Source organism: Jaculus jaculus, chromosome 6 (assembly GCF_020740685.1).
Source record: "Jaculus jaculus isolate mJacJac1 chromosome 6, mJacJac1.mat.Y.cur, whole genome shotgun sequence".
Lineage (NCBI taxonomy): Eukaryota > Metazoa > Chordata > Mammalia > Rodentia > Dipodidae > Jaculus > Jaculus jaculus.
Window position 1 is genome coordinate 40556814 of NC_059107.1, and position 25911 is coordinate 40582724.

The 25911-nt window shown below is 39.2% G+C and overlaps 1 protein-coding gene across 4 annotated transcripts in view; it reads right to left on the bottom strand.

Moving 5' to 3' along the window:
- Positions 1-3929: 3929 nt before the first annotated feature.
- The window catches only part of Nek10 (NIMA related kinase 10), a 172176-nt gene continuing 150194 nt past the window's right edge, over positions 3930-25911 (bottom strand). For all 4 annotated transcript variants that reach the window (XM_045152444.1, XM_045152443.1, XM_045152445.1 and 1 more), the window contains 6 exons: positions 21682-21782; positions 16846-16956; positions 11173-11281; positions 8188-8240; positions 8049-8104; positions 3930-4767 (listed from right to left, as the gene is read on the bottom strand). In XM_045152444.1, the coding sequence (XP_045008379.1) occupies positions 4719-4767; positions 8049-8104; positions 8188-8240; positions 11173-11281; positions 16846-16956; positions 21682-21782 (479 nt within the window). In that variant the 3' untranslated portion in view covers positions 3930-4718. The remainder of the gene's footprint in view (positions 4768-8048; positions 8105-8187; positions 8241-11172; positions 11282-16845; positions 16957-21681; positions 21783-25911) is intronic.

Genomic DNA, 25911 nt, shown 5'->3' on the forward strand with positions numbered 1-25911 from the left:
ATTTTCTTTCCTTTCCCTGTTCCTTGCCAGTTCTTCATGTGTTTGCAAATGCATAAGCTTGTGAGATCAACATATCAATTCCAAGTTCCCATTTCATCTTGCTGATTGTCCAAATGGCAGCTAGTATTAATTTTCCATGAAGATGAAAAATGTATCTTTGATAAGAGGAAATGATATAAGTGATCTCCCATTGGCAACATCTAAAGAGCCATATATTTTCTGTCAAGTGATTTTGTTATTCTTTTTTTTTGTTTGTTTGTTTTCAAGGTAGGGTCTCACTCTAGCCCAGGCTGACCTGGAATTCACTGCGGAGTCTCAGGGTGGCCTCAAACTCATGGCAATCCTCCTACGTCTGCCTCCCAAGTGCTGGGATTAAAGGCATGTGCCACCACACCCAGACTTTGTTATTATTTCTATACATAATAGCTAGGCACAAAACAAGGAAAGCTTTAAAATGTAAGATGAGGGGACAAGAGCAGCATCACACTTTCAGAAGAGTAATATTCCACTTCCAATTAAGAGAGGAATTAATTTGCTTTTACAATAAGATCAATGAACAACTCTTAAAAATCTTTATAAAACCAGTTAAATGTGACACAAGTGTCAAATGTCCAGCATATCTTCCCATAAGAAGAGAGCGTAGGGTAGGCCATCTCCATTTTTCAAAATAACTATTGCCCATGGACCCAAATGTCATGTAAATTGTCAATATCCATCTGTCACATTATTGATATCATAAAATCTTTCCTGATCCCTTTTGCAAATACCTAAATAACATCTTAGCAGGACTATACACAACCATACGAGTCACCTTGACAATGTCATTTAACAGCAACCAGAGGTGAATCATTTAATCAAAAAGTTGTTTCACTGAAACATGTGTGTCTTCCTATTGATGTGGAAAGCTACATCTAGGGGTCAGCATGTTAGCAACACATTTCAATTGACAAAACAATTTATCCAAACATATCACTTTCCATCCCAGGATCATTAATGCAGTCTGAAAGATAATGTATCAGGACATATGACATTCAGTTCTTGAATATGAGGAATTTGGTGTTTGGATGGTATTTCACAGAAGAAGTCAAGGAACATGTAGAAGCAATCAATCTCCTGCCACAGTGCATACCCAGGGTGCTGACAAGCTGTTCCCACTGAGATTCCCTTACATTGCCCTGGAGGTTGATTTTGGTGCTCAGAAGTAAAAAAGACAACTAGTAACCACTGCTTAACAAGTTTTCCCCATACTCAGACAAAAGCTGAAGGCAGCATAGTTCCAGTGTGTAATTCCTTTCCAGCAGAGGGAGGGGAATCAAAAAGAGGAATGGGGGGCTGAAGAGACAGTGCAGTGATTAAAGACACTTGCTTGCAAAGCATACCAACTTGGGTCCAGTTCCCCAGCTGCCTGTGTAAAGCTGGGAAGGCATTCGCATATAATGGCAAGAAACCCTAGCACATGTTCCCCAACACACACACACACACACACACACACACACACACACACACACACACAAATTTAAAAAATGGAAAAGTGTAGACTCTGTATATTAATACTGTGAAAATTGACTTACAAATATTATCACCTTCACATTCTAAAACATGAGTGATGATATTGTGATATTGCTAGAATAGCCCATGAGCATCTGGTTCTGACTTGTCCTTGAACAGCAGAACTCACAGCATTGAACGAATTTTGGATGGTGAGATGGAACTTAGGGCTTTGTACATGCCAGGCAGCTGCTTGACCCCTGAGATGCATCTGCAGCCCCAATCTGTGTTCTGCATTCAGACACCAAAGGAGATGGAGGACACTGTCCAGTGCCCCACAAATATCCACACAAAAACTAAGTAGCACATCTGCAAGTTGCTAAAGTTCCTCCACCGTCTGTGGGCTCAAGTGTCCCTATCACGATTGCCAAGGTTCTCTCCACGTACAACCTGTACATGATATGCTGGAACAAGACCACACTGAAAACCAACAAGCAAAGATTCCTGGTGCAGACAGTTCCCTGAGAGCAGAACACTTTGCCTTTAAAAAGCAAATTGAGGGCTCAAGTGGAGATAAACAGATAGAGCTTTTGGGTCACAACATAATTAGCTGAAGCATCTCTCTACCGAATGTAATCTGAAAAGAAGAATGCAAATTCTGTCCCATACACATTTTCAATCAACACATTCTCAAATGGACTCAAAAAGTTGTAAGTTTTCATTGTTCAACCAAACATTAAAAATTAGGAAACTGAAAAAGTAATTTAAATGTGATCAAGAAAAGATTAGGAGGCCTATTAAACTCAAGTAACCACTGCTTTGCACTAACACAGGTCAGCAGAGGATCAAAACAAAATGACCACTATTCTTCTATAAGGAGGTAGTCTTTATCTGGAGGTTACAGATAAGGACTTTTGAAAAGCTAATGCATGCTGGGGTGAGGCTCCATGGACAGGTGCCCTAGCCAATGCCTAACTTATCCTCAGGGAGAGCAGGGAGAGGATGAGGGGTCACTGACTGTGGGGCTTACTGGTAGAGTTCAGGCAAAGCACATACAGCCTCTGCTTTACCAAATCACCACAGGTAGCATGGTTGGTGGGCTAGAGCTGCTATAGAAAAGGGCATCATTAGCTTTCTGCTCCTTCTTCCCAGATGCTCCTGAAACAGATGGCTTGCTAGAGCTACGGAGAAACATTTGTTCTGTTTTTCATCAATAAGGTAAACTGTATGGATTAATTTTTTTTCCTTACCAAGATGTCATTTCTGAATGTCATTCTTCTTTCTTTCTTTCTTTATTTTTTGGTTTTTTTGAGGTAAGGTCTTGCTCTAGCCCAGGCTGACCTGGAATTCACTATGTAGTCTCAGGGTGGCCTTGAACTCTCAGCCATCCTCCTAACTCTGCCTCCCAAGTGCTGGGATTAAAGGCATGTGCCACCATGCCCAGCCTGAATGGCATTCTTTTATATTTTTACTATATATTATCATTCAAGAAAGATGGATTATTTCAGCTTTCATCTTGTAGTTTAATTCACTCTCAGCATAGGCTTCCATCACAATGAAAGTGGTTCCTTCTAGGCTTGTGCCTTCTGCATGAGCAGGAAGTACACCCTCTATACATAAGATTTCCTGCAGGAATGACTTTGTGTAGAAATAAATTTTGCCTGGGTGAATCAATAATAATATCTGAATTTTTCATTTCAATATCATATATGGATGGAAATGGTTTGAAAGCTGAAATTACAATTGAAAGTTTTAATATTGAATGTGTATACATGCCTTAACATTACAATTAATTTTAATTTTTTTTTAGCTTAAAGACAAGGATGGATGTTTTTGTGATCTTCAAAGTTATTAGTGTGTGATTAAAAAGAATCTAGAGGCAAAGGTGATAGGAGGATCATGTGAGTCTGAGGCCAACCTGAGGCTACAGGGTGAGCTCCAGGTCAGCCTGGGCTAAGGTGAGGCTGTACCTTGAAAAAAATACCTAGATATTATTAAACATGCTAATTTTAAAAATAGTAGTTTCACATCTTATACAGACAGGTTATATAGTGCAAATATATTGATAACCAGATGCTGTTTAGTCACACTAAAAATACTCAATGCAATTGAAGACAACAGAAATCAGTGATAAGCCAAAGGCAAAATTCCAGTTTCCAGGTTACTAGTTATATAAAATAAATTGTGTGAAATAGAGACATGTCTAGTTTAGTTTGACAATGAGAGCACTTCTTGGTAGTATACCAGAGCTGTCATAACGTAGTTGAAGGTCACGTGAGCAAACCATCTCTGCACAGTGGTTGAGGTGCTGTTTGGTTTCTCTTTCTTTCGCAGTCTCAATGAGTAAAGAAAGAATTTATGTTTATTATGTAACTTATTTTCTTTGAGACTCTCAAACAAAAAACATTTATTGAAATGTATGAAAAACAGGAGAGGGGACTTGGAATAAGGATTATTGCATCTTTTTCATATAATCTTTGAACTCTTTAAAGGGTTTAGACATGTAAATTTGATTAGCAGTGAAGCATCAGTCTAATCAAAGCCATCCTAGTTCCCCGCACATGTGTACATATGCACACTGTACACTGATGTATTCTGTTAGCCTAATCTCAGTTTAACAGCTACTCCCAGATGTGTGCAAGGTTATAAATACTGTCTACACTGTGTCATGTTTAAGGACCTGTAGCCTCCATGTGGTCCAGAGAGAGCCAATCCCTTCATTTAAAAAAAGAAACCAGTTATACATTCTGAATTTCTTTAAACATAGAAAATGAGGCACATGGTGGCTTACCCAATATATTGCATTGGGTCCTGTATTTTGTGTGTAAAGTTACTTTTATACATGGAAGACTAGATGGACTTAAAAATATTCTTAGCAACTCAGAGTATAAAAATATTCCTCTGAAAACATGAAAAGTTATTTTGTAACTAGGAGGAAAGTTCTGTGAGTATGTCCTCCAACGAGGAATTACCGTGCAGCATTTTAATCCCAAAACCACACCGACAGCCCCGCCATCTTGTACATAATGCATGCCGGAGACAGATTCCAAGCACGCTAGCTGTCACACTTCCCACAAGATGGCTGGAGAGAGGTTCTGCAGAACCCATGGCTTGTTGGTCTTCTCTACACCCTCCTAGCAGCATCCAACCCTGGGCATCTTGCAGTCGTGGCTGAAGTCCAGGACTTGAACTTTTCTGGGGTATGTTTATCCATATAAACCTCACTGTCCTCATCTTCTAGTTGGGTGATTCTTGGTCCCCCATGGATAAGAGTGATACCTAGGGGTGTGGAAGCAGAAAGAGTTCCACATGATTATAAATATTGTTGGCCATATAGTCAATTTCATTAGCAGGCTTGGGCATATAAGTAAATAAATCATGTTAACAAAAAGTTTTCCTTGTTTTAAGATGGGCACAGTTTGAAGAAGCCTTCACCTTTTCTGGAATTCAGTATTCACAGGATTGTTTTCAAACTATGCACACAACATGAACCAACAACCCTCTATAAAGGAACAGCAAGTGCCTGTCAAAGCAGCTTGTGCCATGTCTGAATGCCTATGTACACTAAAATAACTGCTTTTAGCTGGGCATGGTGGTGTATGCCTTTAATCTCAGAACGTGGGAGGCAGAGGTAGGAGGACTGCCACAAGTTCAAGGCCACCCTGAGACTACATAGTAAATTCCAGGTCAGCCTGGGCTAGAGTGAGACCCTACATCGAAAATACAAAAATAAAAAAAGCTACTTTCATGTTTATCACTCATGAGGAAATTAAGCAATGAATGTTGATTCCATGTAGATTTCTTTTTATCTTATAAATGCAATTAATTCTGAGCATATTTCATAATGACAAAAATATTAAATGATCTTTGTTAAACTACATATGGAGAGAACTGCATACATAATTGCTGTACTACTTGCATTTCCATTTAAGGCTGTCCTTTTAAACACCCAGACAATCACTAAACTATTCAGCCACAGTCTAGTATGCTTCCAGATTAGAATGTAGGGACTATGCTTTGATGTGGAAAAAAATCAGAGCAGTTTTAAATGTAGCAATTATACCAATAATGAGCTTCCACAAATGCAAACACCTAGTTTTTCTTTGATAATGACAGTTGATTTTCTGTTAGAAAAAATTAAGGGCTGGAGAGATGGCTTAGCAGTTAAGGCACTTGCCTGCGAAGTCTAAGGAGCCATGTTCAACTCTTCAGGTCCCATGTTAGCCAGATGCACAGAGTGATGCAAGTGTACAAGGTGGCACATGCGGACAAGGCAGCGCACGCATCTAGAGTTCGATTCCAGTGGCTGGAGGCCCTGGCACTCTAATTCTCTCTCTCTCTCTCTCTCTCTGTCTCTCTCGCTGTTGTTTTCATTCTTTCACATTGAAAAAAAAAGAGGCCAGTCTGTTGGGCTCGCCTCAAAAAAAAAAAAAAAAAAAAAATCAAGCTATTTACTATCCTTGCTCCTGAGCCTCTGAGGAAGTACATATAAAATGGCAACAGTCATAAAATGTCAATTTCTGCATCACAACACTTGAAATACTGAGATGTGAGAGTCGAAAACAGAGATAGGCACATGACCCATGAAGAGTAGTATGTTCAGCCCTGCAGCAGAAAGTGAGAATTCATAGTCCCGGTGCTGGGAGGCAGAGGCAGGAGGATCACAGGTTCGAGGCCACCCTGAGACTACACAGTGAATTCCAGGTCAGCCTGAGATAGAGTGAGACCCCACTTTGGAAAAAAAAAAGTGAAAATTCAAAATTCTTTCAAGTGTGGAGATGGTAACTTCTATTAACAATAACTTTTTTTGCAGTTATGTATTACAAACGGAAACAAATTTATCAAGGATGGATTTTGAAAAAAATATCAAGACAAAAGAGCAAGTAAGTAAATAATCTTATATATGGTTCATAAGAAAAGCTTACTGAAATGGTTGAAGGAAAAAGTAAACACAGATTAAGTCACTTTAGGGAAGAATGTAATTCCTATATGAGCGTAAAGAGAGTTTTCGAGCCTGCTGCCTCTTTTCTTGGCTACTAATAATCTTTTAGAAACAATTCTTCAATAATTTAGAGTGATCACAGTAGCTTTACTAGCTGAAGAAAGGCAGTTATTCTTCTCAGTAAAGAATACTTGGGGGAGAGCTGGAGAGATATCCCAGAGGTTAATGCACTTGCTTGCAAAGCCTAACGACTGGGATTTGACTCTCTAACGCCCACATAAAGCCAGAACCACAATGGTACATGGAGTTTCACTGCAGAGGCTAGAGGCATGTCTTTCCCTTCCTTCCATCCATCCATCCTTCCTTCCTTTCTATCATCTATATATCCATCCATTCATCCATCTATCATCTATCATCTTTATTTCTCTCTGTTTGCAAATAAATAAAAAAATTAAAGCAATACTTGGGAGATTTGTGTGTGTGAATTTAGATGGTTTAACTCCTGACAGCTGACGCTGGCACTGCCTCACCCTCCCATGGACACACTTCCAAACACAATGGCCGGATCCCCAGCTTCCAGGACCTGACTTCTTTTCCAGAGTCCTTTTCTGCTGTCTAGTGACTTCTTTGCCCACCCTTACAAAAGGCCAGAAAGCCCAGGAACTAGGACTCTCAGAGCTTCCCAATAGGCTGGAGCTCAGACAACCACTGTGGAAACTTGCTGGATGGTAAAACCCTGATGACTAAGCACTTCATCCCTGCCACTTTTTGTGGAATCACTTCTCAAATATAAATCACAGCAATCTGAAACTGGATTTAAACTGATAAAATAGAGTATATTTTATAAGAACAAATAATGGATATATTAGAAGATAATATGTAACCCCAGTAAATTGAAGTTTCTTATCTAAGGCAATCAAATGGCTCACATACAGTAAAGTCACCTTCCTACAAAACCATCTTAAATTCACTCAAGTAATTCTTTGATTGCTTTTCCCCCAAAACATTCTATGCCAGTAATGGATAGGTTTCAGTGTCAGGAGTCTGAGTTTCTACCTCTTCTAGGGTGGAACAAGTAAATAGATGATAGATAGACAGATAGATAGATAGATAGATAGATAGATAGATAGATAGATAGATAGATAGATGAGAGAGAAAGGGTTCTCTCAAGGTAGTGCCTCACTATGGTCCAGGCTGACCTGGAATTCACTATGTAGTCTCAGGGTAGCCTCAAACTCATGGCAATCCTCCTACCTCTGCCTCTGGAGTGCTGGGGTTAAAGGTGTACTCCACCACACCCAGCTGACAAGTAAGTAAGTAATTAAGGAAACCAATCTAGAAATGCTTTCCCATTTAAGCATGTTCATTTTTTTTTTTACAGGAGCCAGTTATTACTATAGTAACCTTTCATTTTCAGTGTGTAATACAGCAGCTAATATTATCACAAAAGGTGTGCAACATATACTCTACCTGTAATTGTATCTAGTTGATTATAAGGCGTTAAAATATAATTTTAAAATGAAAAATCCTTCTAGCATTAAGGATAGAGAAAGTAGCTCTAATATCTAATTAATTATCTCGATTCATCTTTCACATTTGCACGCACACTATATCTCACCTAGTAGATGTAAAATTGTAATAGCCACTTTCTTCTAGGACTTCTTCAATCACAGTCTGAAATTGAAAAATAAAATCACATTACTATTGAATTAAAAGCAATAAAATAAAACCTTTTAGGGGTGCTGCTGGAATCTTACCTGCATCTGTTCATAGGTGATTCCTTCCTCCAAATCAAGGCTGGTAGGTGGGGCTGAAACAGATAAATTACAAAACATCCAAATTTTGGTTCACATTTCAATTATTTATTATTTATTTGCATGTGCACCTGTGTTCGTGCATGCATGTAAATGAGCATACCAGAGTCTTTTGCTGCTGCACATGAATGCCAGACTGGCTTTGTGTGAGTGATGGGGAACTGGCCCCAGGCTACCAGCCTTTGCCAGCAAGTGCCTTAAACCACTGAGCAATCTTCCCACTCCCTACTTCCCCTTTTAAAACGCAATTTTATTTTTTGCATGTGTATGCATTTCTGCATGGCATGTGTATTTAGGCAGTTCAGGGTCCCTTGCCACTACAAATGAATGTCAGTCTTATGCACTGCTTTTTATGTTCAGCTTTACATAGGTACTGGGGAATTGAACACAGGCCATCAGGATTCGCAAGCAAAGGCCTTTAATCACTGAACAATCTCTCCAACCTGCTTTTTGTTTTATGAACTAGGCTTTCACTCTAGACCTGCAACTCTCAGTAACCAAGGCTGACCTAGAACTTGGGTTCACAATTTCTTAATTGTACCTTATTGGCAATTATTATTTTATCTGCAGTGAAAACAAATCAGTTTCTCAAAGATAAAGACCAGACTCAAAAACAATTCCAAAATGTTGTCTTAGCATGTCTTTATGATTGACTGCTTTGTGTTTGGCCACTACAAAGCAACAGTCAAAGATTTAGGAGCAAATATTTCAGTACAAACTGGCCTATTAAGTCAGGGCATAATAGGTATTAAGGTACACAGTGATTCCACACAAAAGTTCCCTGGTGAGTGAATGTACTGATTAGGAAACTGATGTATGAGGCACAATGTGCTAGGAAAAAATAAGTCCTTAGGAAAATAGTGAATGAAACAAATATCTGACTCTTAAAAATGTCTTCTTAGAACCAGAATATGTTTCCCATCACAAAACTAGTCTGCTGGTTGGTTTAAATATGAAACACCAGCACCTGCACCCAAGCTGATGCTGTCCAAAGCAATTGCTGGCCAATTTTCACTAAGTTGCTCTATACTGACTTAGAGAAAATCAAGGATGTCTACTGCCTTTCTGGGAGAGGCAAAAGAGGGCTTTATAGATCTAGAAGAAGCATGGCGGCTTAAGTAGCTCATTTTAAAGCTACATTTGAAGGTTTTTCATCCTGTTGTAGCTGGCCTTGCTGTCCTGGCTTCTGCTGAGCCTGCTGACTGGCCAAGTGCCCAGGGAGGCATTGGTAAACCCAAGCTCAGGCTTTTGAGAGAGTTTCCACTTTATTTCAGTTACTCTGACAAGAAGTTTGGTCTTCAGATGATTTTCCCAACCTGGGAGATGTTTCAAAAGCAAAGGACAGGGCTGGGGAGATGGCTCAGCTGCTAAGAGTACTTCCTTTGCCATCATGGGGACCTAACTTTGATCCTCAGCACGCAGGTACAAGAGCTTGGTGCAGCCTAACACTGAGAACGGAGACAAGAGGATTACTGAGGCTTACTGGTCAGCCAGTATAAACAGAGCATGACAAGCAGGTTCAGGGAGCCTTAGAGAGACCATATCTAGGAAATAAGGCAGAAGAGGTACTATACACATGTGCAAACACCACACACAAAACATACTACAAACACACCAAAAAGAAAAGCAAAGGATTTTAGACATTTTATCTTAATCTTATAAATTTCTTAAGTACCAATTGTACAAATTGTGTCTCTCTTGGATTCACTTTCTCATTGGAGCACAGGACTTAGCCAGTGTTGACAACAAAAATAATGTCTTGGACAACAACACCATAAGGCAAGGAACACTTTCCCAAGTTGTCAAAACCTCACTCAATTTTTACTTTCACCCACTGTGCCAAGTGACAAAAGTATAACTATAAAACTATATAAAACTATAACTGATGGGGACTCTGACATTATGTAGGAATTCACTCTGAAATCTCAGGAGTAGGTTGTGACTTTTCAACATCAAGTGTAACAAAAGAAGCTCAGTCATCCTGAGTTCCTCCAATGCACAGACACTTGGGTCTGCTGGGTATGCACTATAATTGTATGACATGGAAGATGCTTCTTTTATTTTTTATTGTCTTATCATTTTGATGTTTTCATGCTAAAGTGTATATGCATGGATACGCTAGAATTGCTGTATATGAACACCAGATGTGTGTGTCATGTTTTATGTGCAGCTTTCATGATGGCTTGAGAATTAAACCTGGGCTGGCAGACTTTGCAAGCAAGGACCTTTAGCTACTGAGCCATCTTTCTAGCCCTACTTCATTATTGTAAAATCATTTTCTTTTTTTTCTATTATTTTTATATTCTATCATTTACTTCATTGTTTTTAAAAATAAGTTTAATTATTTTTAATTTTGCCTTATTCTATCATTATATTTATACCTGCTTTACAAGAACACTCATGCTCAGTGAGGTCCAATGTCAGATACTAAGTGGCTGATCTGAAATTTGAATCTGAAAGGTATGTTTTTTATTCCCATTCCATGGGGCCACTCTATATGGAGTTTATGCTAAAATGGGTGGGGGGAACCCTTTATTTCTGCTATAGATTCTTTAGGTTTGTTTCAAGTTTTCTCCATCTTGAATACTAAAATTTCCCATTTCACTTTTTTCATCTCCCTAGATGTCTTGGGACATTTGATTTGCCATGGTCAGTTAAGCAAAAAGAAATAAAAGGAAATACAGTTCATCTGCACAGGTCCTGCTGCTTGCTTATGGTATCAGCAAATGACCAAGGAAGCTAACTCACTGAGGAAAATAAATATCAGGAAGCATCTAGTTTCCTATTATAAGTGTCCCCCAAATACAGCTCCAGATGACAAACATAAGCTCTGCTTTTATTTTGAGATGAAGGTAGTATTTTAGAAATCCATTTTGATCCAGTCAATATGGTTCTATTTGCTTTTTGTGAAAGCCAGAACACCTTTACCTGTGGGGTCACTTGGGGACCAGCTGTTTCCACCCAATGGATGATGCAATAAGTGACAATCTGCCATAAAGAAGTTTGGTTCTATTGGCTCTGGAGATCCCTGAGATAACTGAAAGAGAAGAAAATTAAAAAAAAAACATTTTATATTCAAAGCAGATTATAGAAGGCCTCAGTTTGAAGCTTTCAACTTCCAGAATTCTTGACTCTGCATGGAAATTAGAGTGGTCTATTGTCTCTTGTAAACAGGGAAATATATTCCTTCCAACACTTATAAATTGGAAACAGGCAAATTAAAGTGAAAGCAAATTAAACAATTCCCCTGTCACATAAAAAACAACATGCTTTCGAGCTGGAAAGATGGATCAGTGGTTAAGATGCTTGCCTGTGAAGCCTAAGGACCCAAGTTTGATTCCCCAGTACCCACATAAGCCAGATGCACAAGGTAGCACATGTGTCTGGAGTTCATTTGTAGTGGCCAGAGACCCTGGCATGCCTAGGTGCCTATTCTCGCGCACTCTTTCCCAAATAAATAAATGACTTAAAAAACATGCTTCATAGCTTTAAAGAACAAAATAAAAATGGATGGAAAAATAATGACATGGGCCTGGGACCTCATGATGTTATTTTTAATCAGGTCTAAGAAAAATAAACTCCAATTATTCAACAGAACAATATAATTATTCCAAATAACAACCCTTATGCATGCAGTTGCTTTGAATAATGCCTTCTCATTGGACTATGGCTACCTAGTTTCTTAATACTTCTAAATTAATTGTTTTAAATTTATATTATGTCCTTTAGTTTTTAATAAATATATATTTATGAGAGACAGAGATTGAAAGTGAGTGTACTGGTACACTAGAGTATCTTGCCCCTGCTCACAGACTATAGATGTGTGTGCCACTTTGAGCATCTGCATTTACACATGTACTGGGGAATCAAACCTGAGCCAGCAGGCATTGACAGCAAGTACCTTTAACTGCTGGGCCATCTCCCCAGCTCCACATTGTGTCCTTTCAAATGAGTTGGCTTTTCTATTCTCCTTCTTCGGCGTCTGTTGGCTATGCTGGTCTGCACTGTGGCGGCTGCCAGAACAGGGCTGGGATGCCACATCTTCTTCCAGTGAATGTGCCTCTTTTAATTAACTTTAGTTCTAAACATTAGTTCCCAACACTCTATCCTCCCAGTGACAGAATCCATTAAAGCCTCCACTGTTTAGTGTGATTTTATGAAGTAGAATTTTTAATGGGATTTTAGGCTATAAACGTTTTCCAACTCTTTTCACCTTTAATATTATGTAGCACTTGGAATGGCCAAGTTTTAATGTATGAGCCAATGAACTACTATGCTTTTAAAATGTCAAATATTAATAAACCAGAAGTGAAAGGGCCCTTTGGACTGTAAAATAGTAGTTACTTTGGGTATACATACTTTGTTCATGAGTTAAAACACATCAGTCTCCAATTACTTGAGAACACTAGCAGCCTCTATCATAACTAAACAACATATGTCAGAATATGACCCAGCCAGCTCACACTTAAAAACGTTTATGAGAAAATTAATATATATAATCTCCACCAGACTATATGTACCAGGTCCTGGAAGGCCAGCTCGGTGGATAAGAGTACTTGGTGTGCAATGACGACCTGAGTTTGACCCTAAGCACCCACGTAAAAAACCAGGCCTGGCCCCACATGCCTGCAACTCCAGTGCGGATGTGAGCAGAGACAGGAGGCTTGCTGGGGCTACCTGGTCTAACCACTAATACACTGTGCAATGTCACTGTGTGAAAGTTTATCTTAGGAAGTCCTAAGAAACTATTGCATAATTGAGCTTTGGGTACTATAAATACAAATCCTATGTGTTTTCCAGATTCCATGTTACCAAATATGGACTACATTAGAAAAACACCCCACATATTTCTATCCCATTTTATTCTTTTATTTCCTTTTTTTTTTTTTTTTGTTTTTGTTTTTGTTTTTCGAAGTAGGGTCTCACTCTAGCCCAGGCTGACCTGGAATTCACTATGGGGCCTCAGGGTGGACTCGAACTCATGGCAATCCTCCTACCTCTGCCTCCTGAGTGCTGGGATTAAAGGCATGCACCACCATGCCTGGCCCATTTTATTCTTGAAAACTTACTTTTCTTCAGTGACAACTGATATTAGTAAGCCACGTGTAATATGACAGGATTGAAAGAATGTAAGGTAATATAATGCAGGAGGCTCTGACTCTGTCTCCCAGAGCTCAGCTATCAGATTGCATTGACCAAGCTTCTTTAATGTTCTTCATGATGGTTTGGTGTTATACTTGAAATGACTTCATATTATCTTTCATATGGTTTAGCACAGGAGTAGTTTGGTTGTCTGACATGATCATCCTAATTAGAGGATTGTTTTTCAAGTTAATCTTGAAGTATTCCTTAGAATCCTAAAGATTTTCCAGCTGGGAAGATGTTTAAAGCTTCAAAGAAAAGCATGAGGTCAAGACTGCAATTTTAATAAGATTGTAATGGGAAGCTGGGTATGATGGTGCATGCCTTTAACTCCAGCACTTGGGAGGCTGAGGTATGAGGGTCACCATGAGTTCAAGGCCACCCTGAGACTCCATAGTGAATTCTAGGTTAGCATAGACTAGAGTGAAACCCTACTGTGAAAAAAAAAAATTGCAATAGGATTTTGGGAGTTCAGGGACATCCTTGAACTCCAAACCCTGAGTTTGTGTCTGTTTTACCAAAGAACTGAAATCAAACTAAGGGCTGGAAAGATTGCTTAGTGGTTAAGGTGCTTGACTGCAAAGCCTACGGACTCAGGTTCAATTACCCAATACCCATGTAAGCCACATAATGGTGGGGCATGCATCTAGAGTTTATTTGCAGCGGCTAAAGGCCCTGGAGTTCCCATTCTCTCTTCACCCCCCGCTCAAATAAATAAATAAAAATTTAGAAAAAAAGACTGGGAAGGATAATTATTAAATAATTACATTTTTAAATTCAGGAGTCAAGAGGCGTGAGGGAGAATCCAAGGACCAAGGAAGGGGACATGGATGAGCCCACATGACCTGAGAGTGTGTGTGGGAAGTGAGCATGAGTCTGAAATGGAGTTAAGAGGAAAGAGAAGAAAGTGCAGAGAGTTCCTGCCATGTGGAGGGAAGAGGAGGTAGAAGGCCCATGTGGGAGTAGCGGTTGGGGTCTCCCCTCATCTCAGCCCAGCAGGCTGAGACAAGGGAAAGCTTACAAGGACCTGGAAGTACAGGAGAGATGAACAGTCAGCAAAAGGTGGGGGGGCTGCCCTCCTGGTAAGCATCTACTTATAACCTTATTGTGGAGGGCCTTACTTTCAGGCTCAGTTCAGCCAGAGTGAGGGCTGATTAATCTGAGCTAGGAGCTGGCTCAAGAAGAAGCCAGCCATGATGCTAAGTTTTGGGGCTAAGCTTAACCAACAACAATGCCAGGACCACATTTAAGTTCAAGGAAAGGGGAACTTCATCCCAGGAGGGCCTTAGATTGTTTGTGAAGAACAGGCCCAGGAAACCTCTTTAGTTAAGAGATAAGGAAAGGAGAGGTCCTTCTCTGTTCTCTAGTAATGTGGAGATTGTAAAGGCATATTTAAGGACATTTCTGCTTTTTACTTTTGGGGCCGAGTCACTCTAAACTACCTAACAAGGCGACCTGACTCCCTCTCAAGATGACAAGGTTGACAACTTCCACTGATATTCAACCTTGAAGAATGGGTTTTCTGAGATTTCTTGTCTTAGGATACAATAGTAACCTCCTTTAGCTTGAGAGCTGCAGATTCTCAGAGAAATGAGCCAAGTGATAAAGCACAGTACCAAAATTCATGAACCTTGTATTTGAACCCAGACATATTTATTTGTAGTCTAGGAACTTCCCCAAATTTCTTCTGGTAGTACAGATTCCTGATGCAAATATTCTTTCAGTAAGCATTTTTTTGCCCTTTACTATGTGTTAGACCATGTTCATTTTTTATATAAGCAGGACACACAGACTGTCTGGATTTTATAAGACTTGCCCTCTGACTAGGAGTTGAGGTCTAACGCATGTGAACTAGCAGGCAATACAATGGATGGTGAGGTGGGTAGGGGGTATTCTCAGTGCAATATGAAGGGGTGAATGCTTAATGCAATATGAAGGTGTAGCTTCTCAGTGCAGTGTGAAGGGGTGAATTCTAGTGGAGAAGAGAAGGCCTAGAGCTTTCACCAGGTGAGAACCTGAGGAAGGAGAAGATGGAAGCTGAAGTGTGTTTAATGACAATACAGCCCCTACCACGATTGATTGAATTCTTATGATGTTGTACACATATTTGAGATTCTACTTAGTAAGGTAAACATTTTCATTTCACAGGTAAGGAAATTTAAGAGGCCATTTAGCTAAGGAGCACAGCTATTTGGTGGCAGAATCTGGGCCAGGACTTATGGCTGTCTACCATCAAAGGTCAAGCAAATAATCTGTCCTGTCCAGACTCCTCAGTTTGAATGTCAGTAAAATACTTGCCTTGCAAACACGAGGACCTAATTTCAATCCCTAGAACCTATGCTGACAATAAGAGGAGGAGGAGGAGGAGGTAGAGGAGAAGGAAAACAGCATTCAGGTATGCCCAGCACTGGGAAGGTAGAAACAGTAAGGTCTTTCTGAGTTCTTTTTTATTAACAGTCTCAGGAGTTCTCATCCACACTGTGCTGTCTGTACTTCAAGAGAGTCCAGTCCAAGCTTGTGTGCTGTGCTCTGGGCCAATCAGCCATGTCTCCTCAGAAATATGGGAGGAAGAGCTGATTGTTCTTTGATTCACTTCTAGAATATTTTAGTAAATATATATTTTGTCATATATTTACGTTCATTGTCATATATTTACATAGTTGACAATGCTATTTCTAATACTAGCTTGAATTAATATTTTCATTTTGTAGTTTCTCATTTTCCAGTTCTAGCCTCTGATAGATGGGTTCAAACTTTGTTTACCTACAGCTACATCTTCCCAGCTCCTTGCCAGCCCATACATGAATGGTGCACATATGCACTGTGAGCTAGCAAAGACTATTGGAGAGGACCAAGTGTCTCCATCCAGAAGTCCGACCTGGCTGTGCGTGGGTTTGTGAGGATACTTTCAGAACAAAGCGATTTGCTATCCCCAGGTTGGGTTAAGCAGCGGTAAAACAATTTTTTTCTGTTTAATGATTTATTTTCTGTGTATATATAAAAATTGCTGCCTCTAAAGATGAGATAAGTACAGAATGCTGAAGATGGAAGGAACTTAGGCTATTGTTCATTCTGTCTTCACAGATGATTAAAATCATGGCCTTTCACTGTCAGGTGATTGCTGCTGAGTGGCAAAACTCAATCTAGAGGTTCATTGAAGAAGTTTTTAATAAAATGTCTAGAGAAATTTTCTAAAATATGCTAAACTATGCATATGTTAAATAAAAGCTACCATTTATTCCTAAAAACCATAATAACACTAGACTATTAGTCATCTGAAAATAATGACCACAGAACTAAAGGTAAGAAGCTTGAGGCAAAGACAGACCTTCTCTCTGGCACTGTGCACACGGGCTGACGTGCAGTGAGGAGAGAATGGAGTAAAGGAGAGGTGAGATGTGACAGCCCTGTGTAAACGGAGGCCGTGTGCTGCCCGCTGACGGATCCCTATATACATACCTTTTTAATTTCAGATTTCAAGTTACAAGGGTTGCTCTGCTGGCTGAAGAGGGATTTTTTGAATCTCTCTATAACCCTCCTTTTCAGATCATGGTGCAAGGCTGGAGGAAGCTGTGGATAGTGAGAAAACAATCATCATAATCAAGTCTGCACGTTGCGTTCCTGGCCACCAGGAAATATGTACTGGGTGCCAACAGAACAATACACACTTAATGGGACTGAATAAGAGACTACATTTTATTCCAAATTAGCTAAAAATCTTCATCCTATAGCTAGAAGAAATTAAGTATATGACTCTGCTGTCTTGCAAAGGTTTATCTCATCACCATTATATTTACTGAGCGTGCTTTGCCCAGAACAGCTGTATCACTAGTGGCACACCTCTTGTGAAGAATAGCTTGGTAAGGCTCCATGTTCCATCATCTAGGTTCCTTACAGTTTGTATTGGTGCCATGTAGTCACTTGTGGCCAAGAAACTGATGCACATCATTCCCACGAATTTTGCAATTGAAGTCCATAAAAGTCATAATAATAGTAACTATTGTTATTACTATCATTACTATTAGTTCTCAAGGAGTAGAAGAGGAAAACATGTGATGTGAATGAGAGAGATTCCTTAGCAATATTATTCCTTAGCACATGGTTGGAAAACAGATGAGAAAGACAGTGGGTATAAATTACATGTGTGCATGAAAGGAATGAATTTACTTTAGGGCAGAAGCCAGTGTTGATGGAGCATGGCATATGCACACTTTCCTGGAAAGGAATTAAACGGAGTAGCAAGGGGACGCAGAGAGAGCCTGGAGCGTCAGGGTGCTTGACATTTCCCTAATCAAGAAGGTACCACCTCCTAAACCAAACAGCAGGGGGCAGTGGTGGGTTAAGACTGGCTATTAGTACATAGGGTTCCTATGTGCTGGGCACCATAATTCTATCCTTACGCTTATCAGTTTTCCCTATCCCCCATAGCAATTTACAAAGTAGGTATGATTTCCATGTGAGGAAACCAAGGTCTAAAGGCAGAGGACCGTCCTTTCTGAGGCTGCGCGCCATCTACATAGACATTATTCCACAATGAAACCACCACTACCATCAATATCATATAGCACTTTGTATCACTTCAACAGTCTTGTGTATCATATTTCTTTTAAGGCACACTGTATTCCCAGAAGATGCTCCATTTTACTGATAAGGAAACTGAATCTGGAAAAGTTTAGGTCTCCCGCAAAGGTGTTTTTGTTTATATTGTTCAAGGGAAAGAACCTCCGAATAAAGAAAAACATAAAACAAGATATGCACGTTTTCTCAAATTTTCATAATATGTATCAATAAAACAAGATATTAATGTTTGTTCAAACTTGTATAACATAGATTTTCTTTCTAAAAACCTGAATTCTCTGTCCAGGAATATATCTTCCAGGCTTTACTAATTCACAGGGCTCATCAGATAAATAGAGGTCTAAATCAGTAACTTCTTCTGTTTTTGAAGAACTTATTTTGATAGTTTAAGAGATTTCCCTGAATATTAAAATCATATGTTATAGATTATCTTAAATCAAATACACAGAGTCTTCTCAAAATTACAGACCCTGTAAACAAGAGTTGATTTGAAATACAGAGCCTTACCCTAGCTTATTCCATATAATCTCTGTCACCTTGTCATAAGTACCCAGGAGGAGACCCAGAGGGATAACAGACCATTCCCTTAATTTCCCTGCTACTGCTCAACATGGAATGGCTCAGTAAGGATGATAAAACCACAGCCCTTATTATGGGCAATGCTGCCTAACCACCATGTGGATGGCACTCTCCTGCTGGCAACACTGTGGCCTTATGATTGGCAATGCTGATTTCAAAGCAGTAACTTAAGAAAATGATCAGAGCAGAGAATCATACCTAATGCTAATGTGGCTGTGTAGGTGCTGAGCAGTAACTAAAAGGTAACTGTGGTGGTTTGGACCAGATGTCTCTCGTAAACTCATGTGTCACGAATACTTGGTCCTCAGCTGGTGACAATTTGGGAGGTGGAGGAGGTATGTTGTTGGGGGTGGGCTTACGGGTATTAAAACTAGCTTTCCCCTCACTAGAGTTCAGTGCACTCCTCTGCTGTGGCAGAGGTGACGTCCAGCCTCTGGCCTGCCATGCTTTTCCCTGCCATCATGAAACTTCATCTTGAGACTGTAAGCCAAAACAAAAACTTTCCTCCCATTAATGCTTTTGGTCAGGTGCTTTATTCTAGCAAAGTGAAGGTAAATACAATAGTCATACAATAGTTTGTACTTGAATCATCATATCTGTCCAAACAGACTGTTACCTCCAAAGCAGAGATAGGCTACTAATTTATTCCTTGGGTTGCTGGTCTTAAGATTGCTACTCAGTTTGATAGAAACAAATATGAAACCAGTGAAGGAGAAGAGATTTTAAAGTTCCTGCTTATAAAATTACTGCCTTTAAATGATTTTTGCAACTGTCCCCATGGATACTGGACAGGAAAATCCACCATACATGAGAAGCAAGAAAGCTTTCTGTTGGCTTATGCACTGACTGTCAGGAGGATCTGGCTGCAGTTCAGGACAACCACCAAGTGATAAGAGGCAGAGCCTGACTTACAGCTAATAAGAAAATCTGGAAGTGGGCTGGAGGGATGGCTTAGTGGTTAAGGCATTTGTCTGCAAAGCCAAAGGACTCTTGTTCAATTCTCTAGGATCCACATTAGCCATATGCACAAGGGGGCTCAGATGTCTGGAGTTCACATGCCAATTCTTTCTCTCTCTATCAAATAAATAAATAAATAAAAGTAAAAAAATTTTATAAAAAGAAAAGCCGGAAGGAGTTTCTTTCTCAGTTTAGTCTTACTTTCAGCGAACTTCCTTTAAAACTACCAGAGAGGGAACTGAGCTTGGTCTTTAGTATAGCAAATACCTCAGCATAATGTTTCAGGCTTGTGTATTGCTCCTTTGTGTGAAAGAAATTGACTGGATTGAGCACTGTAAGTTATAAATTCCACAAAGTGAAATAATTCATTGTTATGCCCAATGCCATGAACTTTTAAGCATTCTTTTTTTTTTTTTTGGTTTATTTTTATTTATTTAGTTGAGAGTGACAGACACAGAGAGAGAGAGAATGGGCGCGCCAGGGCTTCCAGCCACTGCAGATGAATTCCAGATGTGTGCGCCCCCTTGTGCATCTGGCTAACGTGGGTCCTGGGGAATCGGGCCTCGAGCCAGGGTCCTTAGGCTTCATAGGCAAGTGCTTAACCGCTAAGCCATCTCTCCAGCCCCTTTTAAGCATTCTTAAAAGGCATTTTGAAAACTGCAATAGCCACTTCTGAACTTATAGCATGGAATATATGCATGGCACCCAGCCAAAAAGTATGAAATCATGTATTAAACTCAAAGTTTAAGAGCATATTTCATTCTTGTTTTGAAACTCTTGGAAATCCAATACAGAAGTGGAATACATCCCTTTAAAAGTTTACCATATAAAAATTAGCACTTGGAAGTTATGTTTAAATTTCAAAGGACATTTCTTAAATTTAATGATTAATAGTTAAGACAATGAAAAGGCTATTTTCAGCTACTTCTATAACTCTAAAGAATATTTTACCATATTTTAGCCAGGTGTGGTGTTGCATGACTTTAATCCCAGTACTTGGGAGGCAGAGGTAGGAGGGTCACTGAGAGTGAGAGGCCACCCTTAGAGTACATAGTGAATTCCAGGTCAGCCTGGGCCAGAGTGAGAACTTACCTCAAAAAAAAAATAAAATAAAAAAATAAAAAATAAATAAATAAATAAAAATAGAAAAAAAGAATATTTTCCCATATTTCCATGTCAGCGCCTTATATGTGGACTGCATAGATCTGGCAGGCTACATCTTGATTTACTAACTAAGCTCCTCCCTGACAGTTTCTTGTACTTTTACATGGTACTATTTTTTTATTAGTATATGCACTTGGTAATCCTCTACCTCCCCCTCTCCCGGCCTATTTTCCCAACCTCCTACCTACTTTCAGTCTTCTACCCCTGGCATGCTTCCTTGACTTTTATATTGATCTTTATTTTAATCACTTGAATAATTCTGTGTAATTACCTAAAAGACAAGCTGACAGCAGAAAATAGAATCATAATTAATTTTTGACTCTTTGAGTAAGGCAGTCATCAGAAAGTTAAAAGAAAGTCATGAGTAGTTGAAAGAAACACAAGATCTGGACAAACCTGACAGGTGAGAACCTGGCTATTCAGTCAAGGCACAATAGAGGTCCCTTGCTAGAAGGAGAAAGTATGAGAGAAGAAATAAAAATGTAGGGGAGACTTGGTACCAAAGAAGGGGGGTAGCCTGGCTTTTCTGGTTCCCAAGATAAGTGGGCTTTGGTATCTGTTAGCCTGTTCCCTTGAGTGTCCTGCTCATAGCACCAGCACATCTCATCCATGCTAGGTAGCTAGGTGCTAAGCCCTGTCCACAGAAGGCACTGAGGGATCCTGGAGGAGGACCAGCTTTCTCCATGTTCTCTAATGCACTAGACTTTATTGTATCTAGTCAGCCCACTCACATTCAGTAGCACCAGATCTATATTTAGCAGCCCAATAACTTCCATGAGCAACACCTACCCTCTATGGTCTCACTGAATGTGCTTCCCAGTTCTGCCCTGGAATGATGATTCCCAGAAACCTGCCAGCATGTATGTAACCACGCATGGTGTGTGCCTTGTCTCCAGAGAAAAGCTTCACTTCAACTTTCTCCCGCCAAGTTTCTCAAGTCACTCTTAGCCTTTATAGTCATTGTTAGCACTGGACTAAGATTAGAGATGAGAAGAAAGAGAAAGCTAGGGCACTGACCTGTGTGATGTAGATGATCTTGTGCAACTGAATCAGTATCTGCTGAATGGGGTCACTGATCTGACGCACTTTTCTCTGGGACACAGCAATTCCTGCAGATGCTGTGAGTAATAAATTCTTCAGTTAGTAATGGTCTCTTTCAAGGGTGGTATTAGTGGAAAATGGCTTGAAATGTTTAAAAAATATAAGCAAAGATAGCATATTGTATCAGACAATATGAAGAGACTATGACATGTTATGATACGGAAAAAACAATTCCTTCTCTTCACTTCTCAGGTATTACATAAAAATGTTACCTTTTATAAGGTATGTTTTTGCAAGAGGCTGCCATTAGGGGACAGTGGTGTTTTGAAGATGGTACCACTGAGAATCTCAGTGAAGATGTATAATTAAGAGACTCTCTGAGTATTTTGTTTTTATTTTTCATTTGCATGTGTGTGCGGTGTAGTGAGTGTAAATATTCACATGTATGTGGGTCTGCATGTTCATATATGCCAGATTTCAATACCTTCACTCACTTTACTGAGGCTGAGTTTGATGGGACTAAAATTTGAACTTTTAAAAAACATTTTTATTTATTTACTTGAGGGAGAGCGAAAAATAGGCAGATAGACAAAGAGAGTGAGTATGGGCATGTCAGGGCCTCTAGCCACTGCAAATGAACTCCAGACATATGTGCTACCTTGTGCATCTGGCTTTACTTGGGTACTGGGAAATCAAACCTAGGCCATCATCAGTCTTTCAAAGCAAGCAGCTTAAACTGCTAAGCCATCTCGCCAACCCCTAATTCGAACTTTTAACTAACCTCCATATGTGCCTTACTGACACAGGTCTAATTTCTAGCAGTAGATACTCTGTGTTAATCTTGTGTACTGTTGTCTATACATTCTGTTCTGTTCTCTTAAAGCTGACCTGTTAACTTCTGCACCAGCCAGACAGCACTCTGCCAAATCTTCATGTGTATCAGTAAAATTCTTTTCTAATTATACCCTTTTTTCTCTTTAGGTAGCATAAGTCCACTGCTTTCTTTAATGTTTAAACTCTTATAATGATAAGCTTTGATTTTTCAATTAAATTTTATTTTTAAAAGGTTATACTCATATATCCTCTCTTTCTTGCCTATGATTAGCTTTTAAAACCATTCCCAGATGTGCTGTCTTTAAGTTTCTTAATTAGTTACCCACTACTTGAACTTTTTGCCTATAACCTTGACAATAAGCAGATATACTTTCCAGAATAAAAAAGAGTTCATACTGTGAAGTAGCTCTGTTACAAACTGTTTATCTAAGATCATGTTTTTGTGTTACCACCTGACAAGAGTCTCTCACTTGAACCCAGAACTCGCCATTTAGGCTAAGGATAAACTATCTCTTCCTCATTGATTCTGGGATTACAGGTAGCAGCACTCAGCATTTATGCTGGGCATCTAAATTCAATTGTTTACCTTTGTGGGGTAAGCACTAAGCTGTGTCCCTAGCCCCATTCTAGGTTTTTAATTTTAAATTCATTGTGCCCTATACAAAATATTTTAAAACTTATTTTTATAAAATTTACCATATGCAAACACCCAATAGGAATTTTTTCAGAGCAAAGAAACACCTTTTCTTAGAAATAGTACTTTTCAAATCTCTGATTAGTACAAACTATAATTTCTACTTGGATTTCTTTCCAGGTCTAAGTGGGCACAATTTTAATTTTCCATGAATTATCATCATAAAGCCATCTCATTGTCGCAGATTCAGGCTAGCTCATGTAAAGTTGCACATGAGTTGCTTTACCAATTTCATATGTATAATCACAGTGGTACATTCTTAACTTGAGGACCAAAAGCTATTTAATGGAATGGTCCTGACTCATATATTAGCCATGAGGCCACTTCTGTCTCTTCTCACTCACTGAAGAAAATGAAAGAGACCAGATATATAGATGCATAGCATTTTCCTTCTCTCTTCCCTGCTCCTGCCCACTTCCTTTCTCCTTCCACATATAACATATTTCTGTGAAATTATTCCTTCTTTTACTAGTTTTTCCAAGTTTAAACTAAAGTCCCAAAACCCCATTTTCTTCCTTCAATACAGTATTATACCTTTAAGAAATTAAATTGGAATATAGTGATAACTTCAGCATAGACAAGACATTAACTATGACTCTTATACACATGCCTTCTGAGAAAATGTTTGTATTTTAAGTATACACATTGTTTCCAAAACATTCAAAGAGAAATTTTAATGTGTTGCTTTGAAGAGTGAATTTGTGTTATCATGAACCTATTAAAACTTACATTTATAACACAAAAGGGGGATAAATACACAATCCTCTCCATTGCTTCATTTACTGACTTGGATAAAAATTCACACAAGAAATAATAAAGTTCCATGTCAGCTGGAGTTAAAACCTCACATAGGCATCTTGAAGGTACAGGGTCTATTTCCCCTGCAGAATCTGATATTCTAAGCATTAATTATTTGATCATTTAGATGAAAAATAACAAATTACCATCAAGGAAACAAACCAGAAGGCAAATCAGAAAGAATTAATGCAAGTGTAGCTAGAGAGCCAAGTGCTGGTGTTCTTGGCTCCCTGTGAGCACATGGCCAAGTGCACATCAGATGTAGTTAGAGAGCAGAGAGCTGGTGTTCTTAGCTCCTCCGAAGTACGTGGTCAAGGGCACACGAGCTGGGTCTTCTGCATCAGTGCTCCTTGCAGAAACACCTCTCAAGCCTAACTGTTTGTCTTAGCCACACCAAAACTGAGACCTTGTAATTACACAAGGTCCATGTTCGTATGGAAACATTATCTTTGCATTTTTATGTTGACTACTTTATGTTTCAATTTGTAGCTTTAGCATTTATAGATAACAAGTAAAAATCTCACAGCATTGCTGAACATTCTTAGATTTCTGATGACATTTTGAGGGGCCATCACACAGACTTAAACTCTACCTTACCCCAAGTATGTGCTCATCTGTGGCCCTAAATACAAAAACAGAGAGAGTTAGCTGGAATTCTTGCTGTCTCAACTCACAACTATGCAATTTAATTTAAAATGTTTTATCTCCCTTTAACTACTACCCTCTCAATCCCTGTAAAGGATTGACTTTTGGAAATAGCTTTTGCTTATCCTCCAAAAATAAATTTTCAAATGTTTAATTATAAAAGCCCATACAAATCAAGCAAACAAAAATTATAAACATTATGGGTGAGACTCGAGACTCTAGCAATGATCCATCACTCACTCTCTCAAAAGTAAACCATGAAATGAGCTGGGTATTATGTTCCAGTCACTTTTTTATTAATTCCACATACATGAATGTATAACTTGGAACATTAGTTTTCAAACTGTTTGAGTCCCGACCTAAGTGTAATGAGTTAAGAGCAACACTTTGAAAAATGAAGTGAAATGATTGGACAAGCAGAGGAAAGTTTCCAAGGACACTGCACATTTCATGATCCATTCATTCAAGATAAAATGCATGTCTCACTGAGGGTCACTTCCAAAAACATTTAAAAGATTCAACTATTACCATGCTTTCTCTCTCTCACCTCTCCCCTCCCTCCTTCTAAAAGGAATGGTGACAAATTATGCCTCATATACTCTTTTACAATTTGCCAGTGGTGGTGGTTTACAGTCTACCCTTGGTAGATTATACCTGTACACTGAATTTCAGCTCATTCATTGTGGCCATGAACTAGAGCTGGTGTTCTAAGTCCTCTGTGATTTGCTCAACTGCTTTCCTGAGCCCCTACTTGAGTTCAATTTCTCATAGTTGTCAGTGATGCTATAGTGAATGCTTTGTTGAGGATAAGCACCAGGGTTCTTTTAAAGTTGGCATGGGGTAATGGAATAGTAAGACCTAAGATATATACATCTAGTTGAAACCTTATTTCCTTTCAAAATTCATGTTTGATTAAATGTCCTGGAACTGAGGTGGAAACCTCCACCCTCTGACTAGCTTGCATAGTGCTAGAAAGTGATATGCAAACTGCTTGGTGAGAAAATTCATCAACAGGCTTACCCAGCTACTGAACAACCTTGGGTACTACAGAACTGACTAGGCCAGCCAAAATGTGACCACTGGAACAACAGTGGCGTGATTGGTATAGGAGTAACCAACTGGTCTCTGATTGGATCTGATCAGAGACTTGCTCCATGGGACAGAATAGATACCTGGTACTGAAAACCTACATAAAAATTCATGGTTACCCCCACACACCAATAATTGACTTCTGC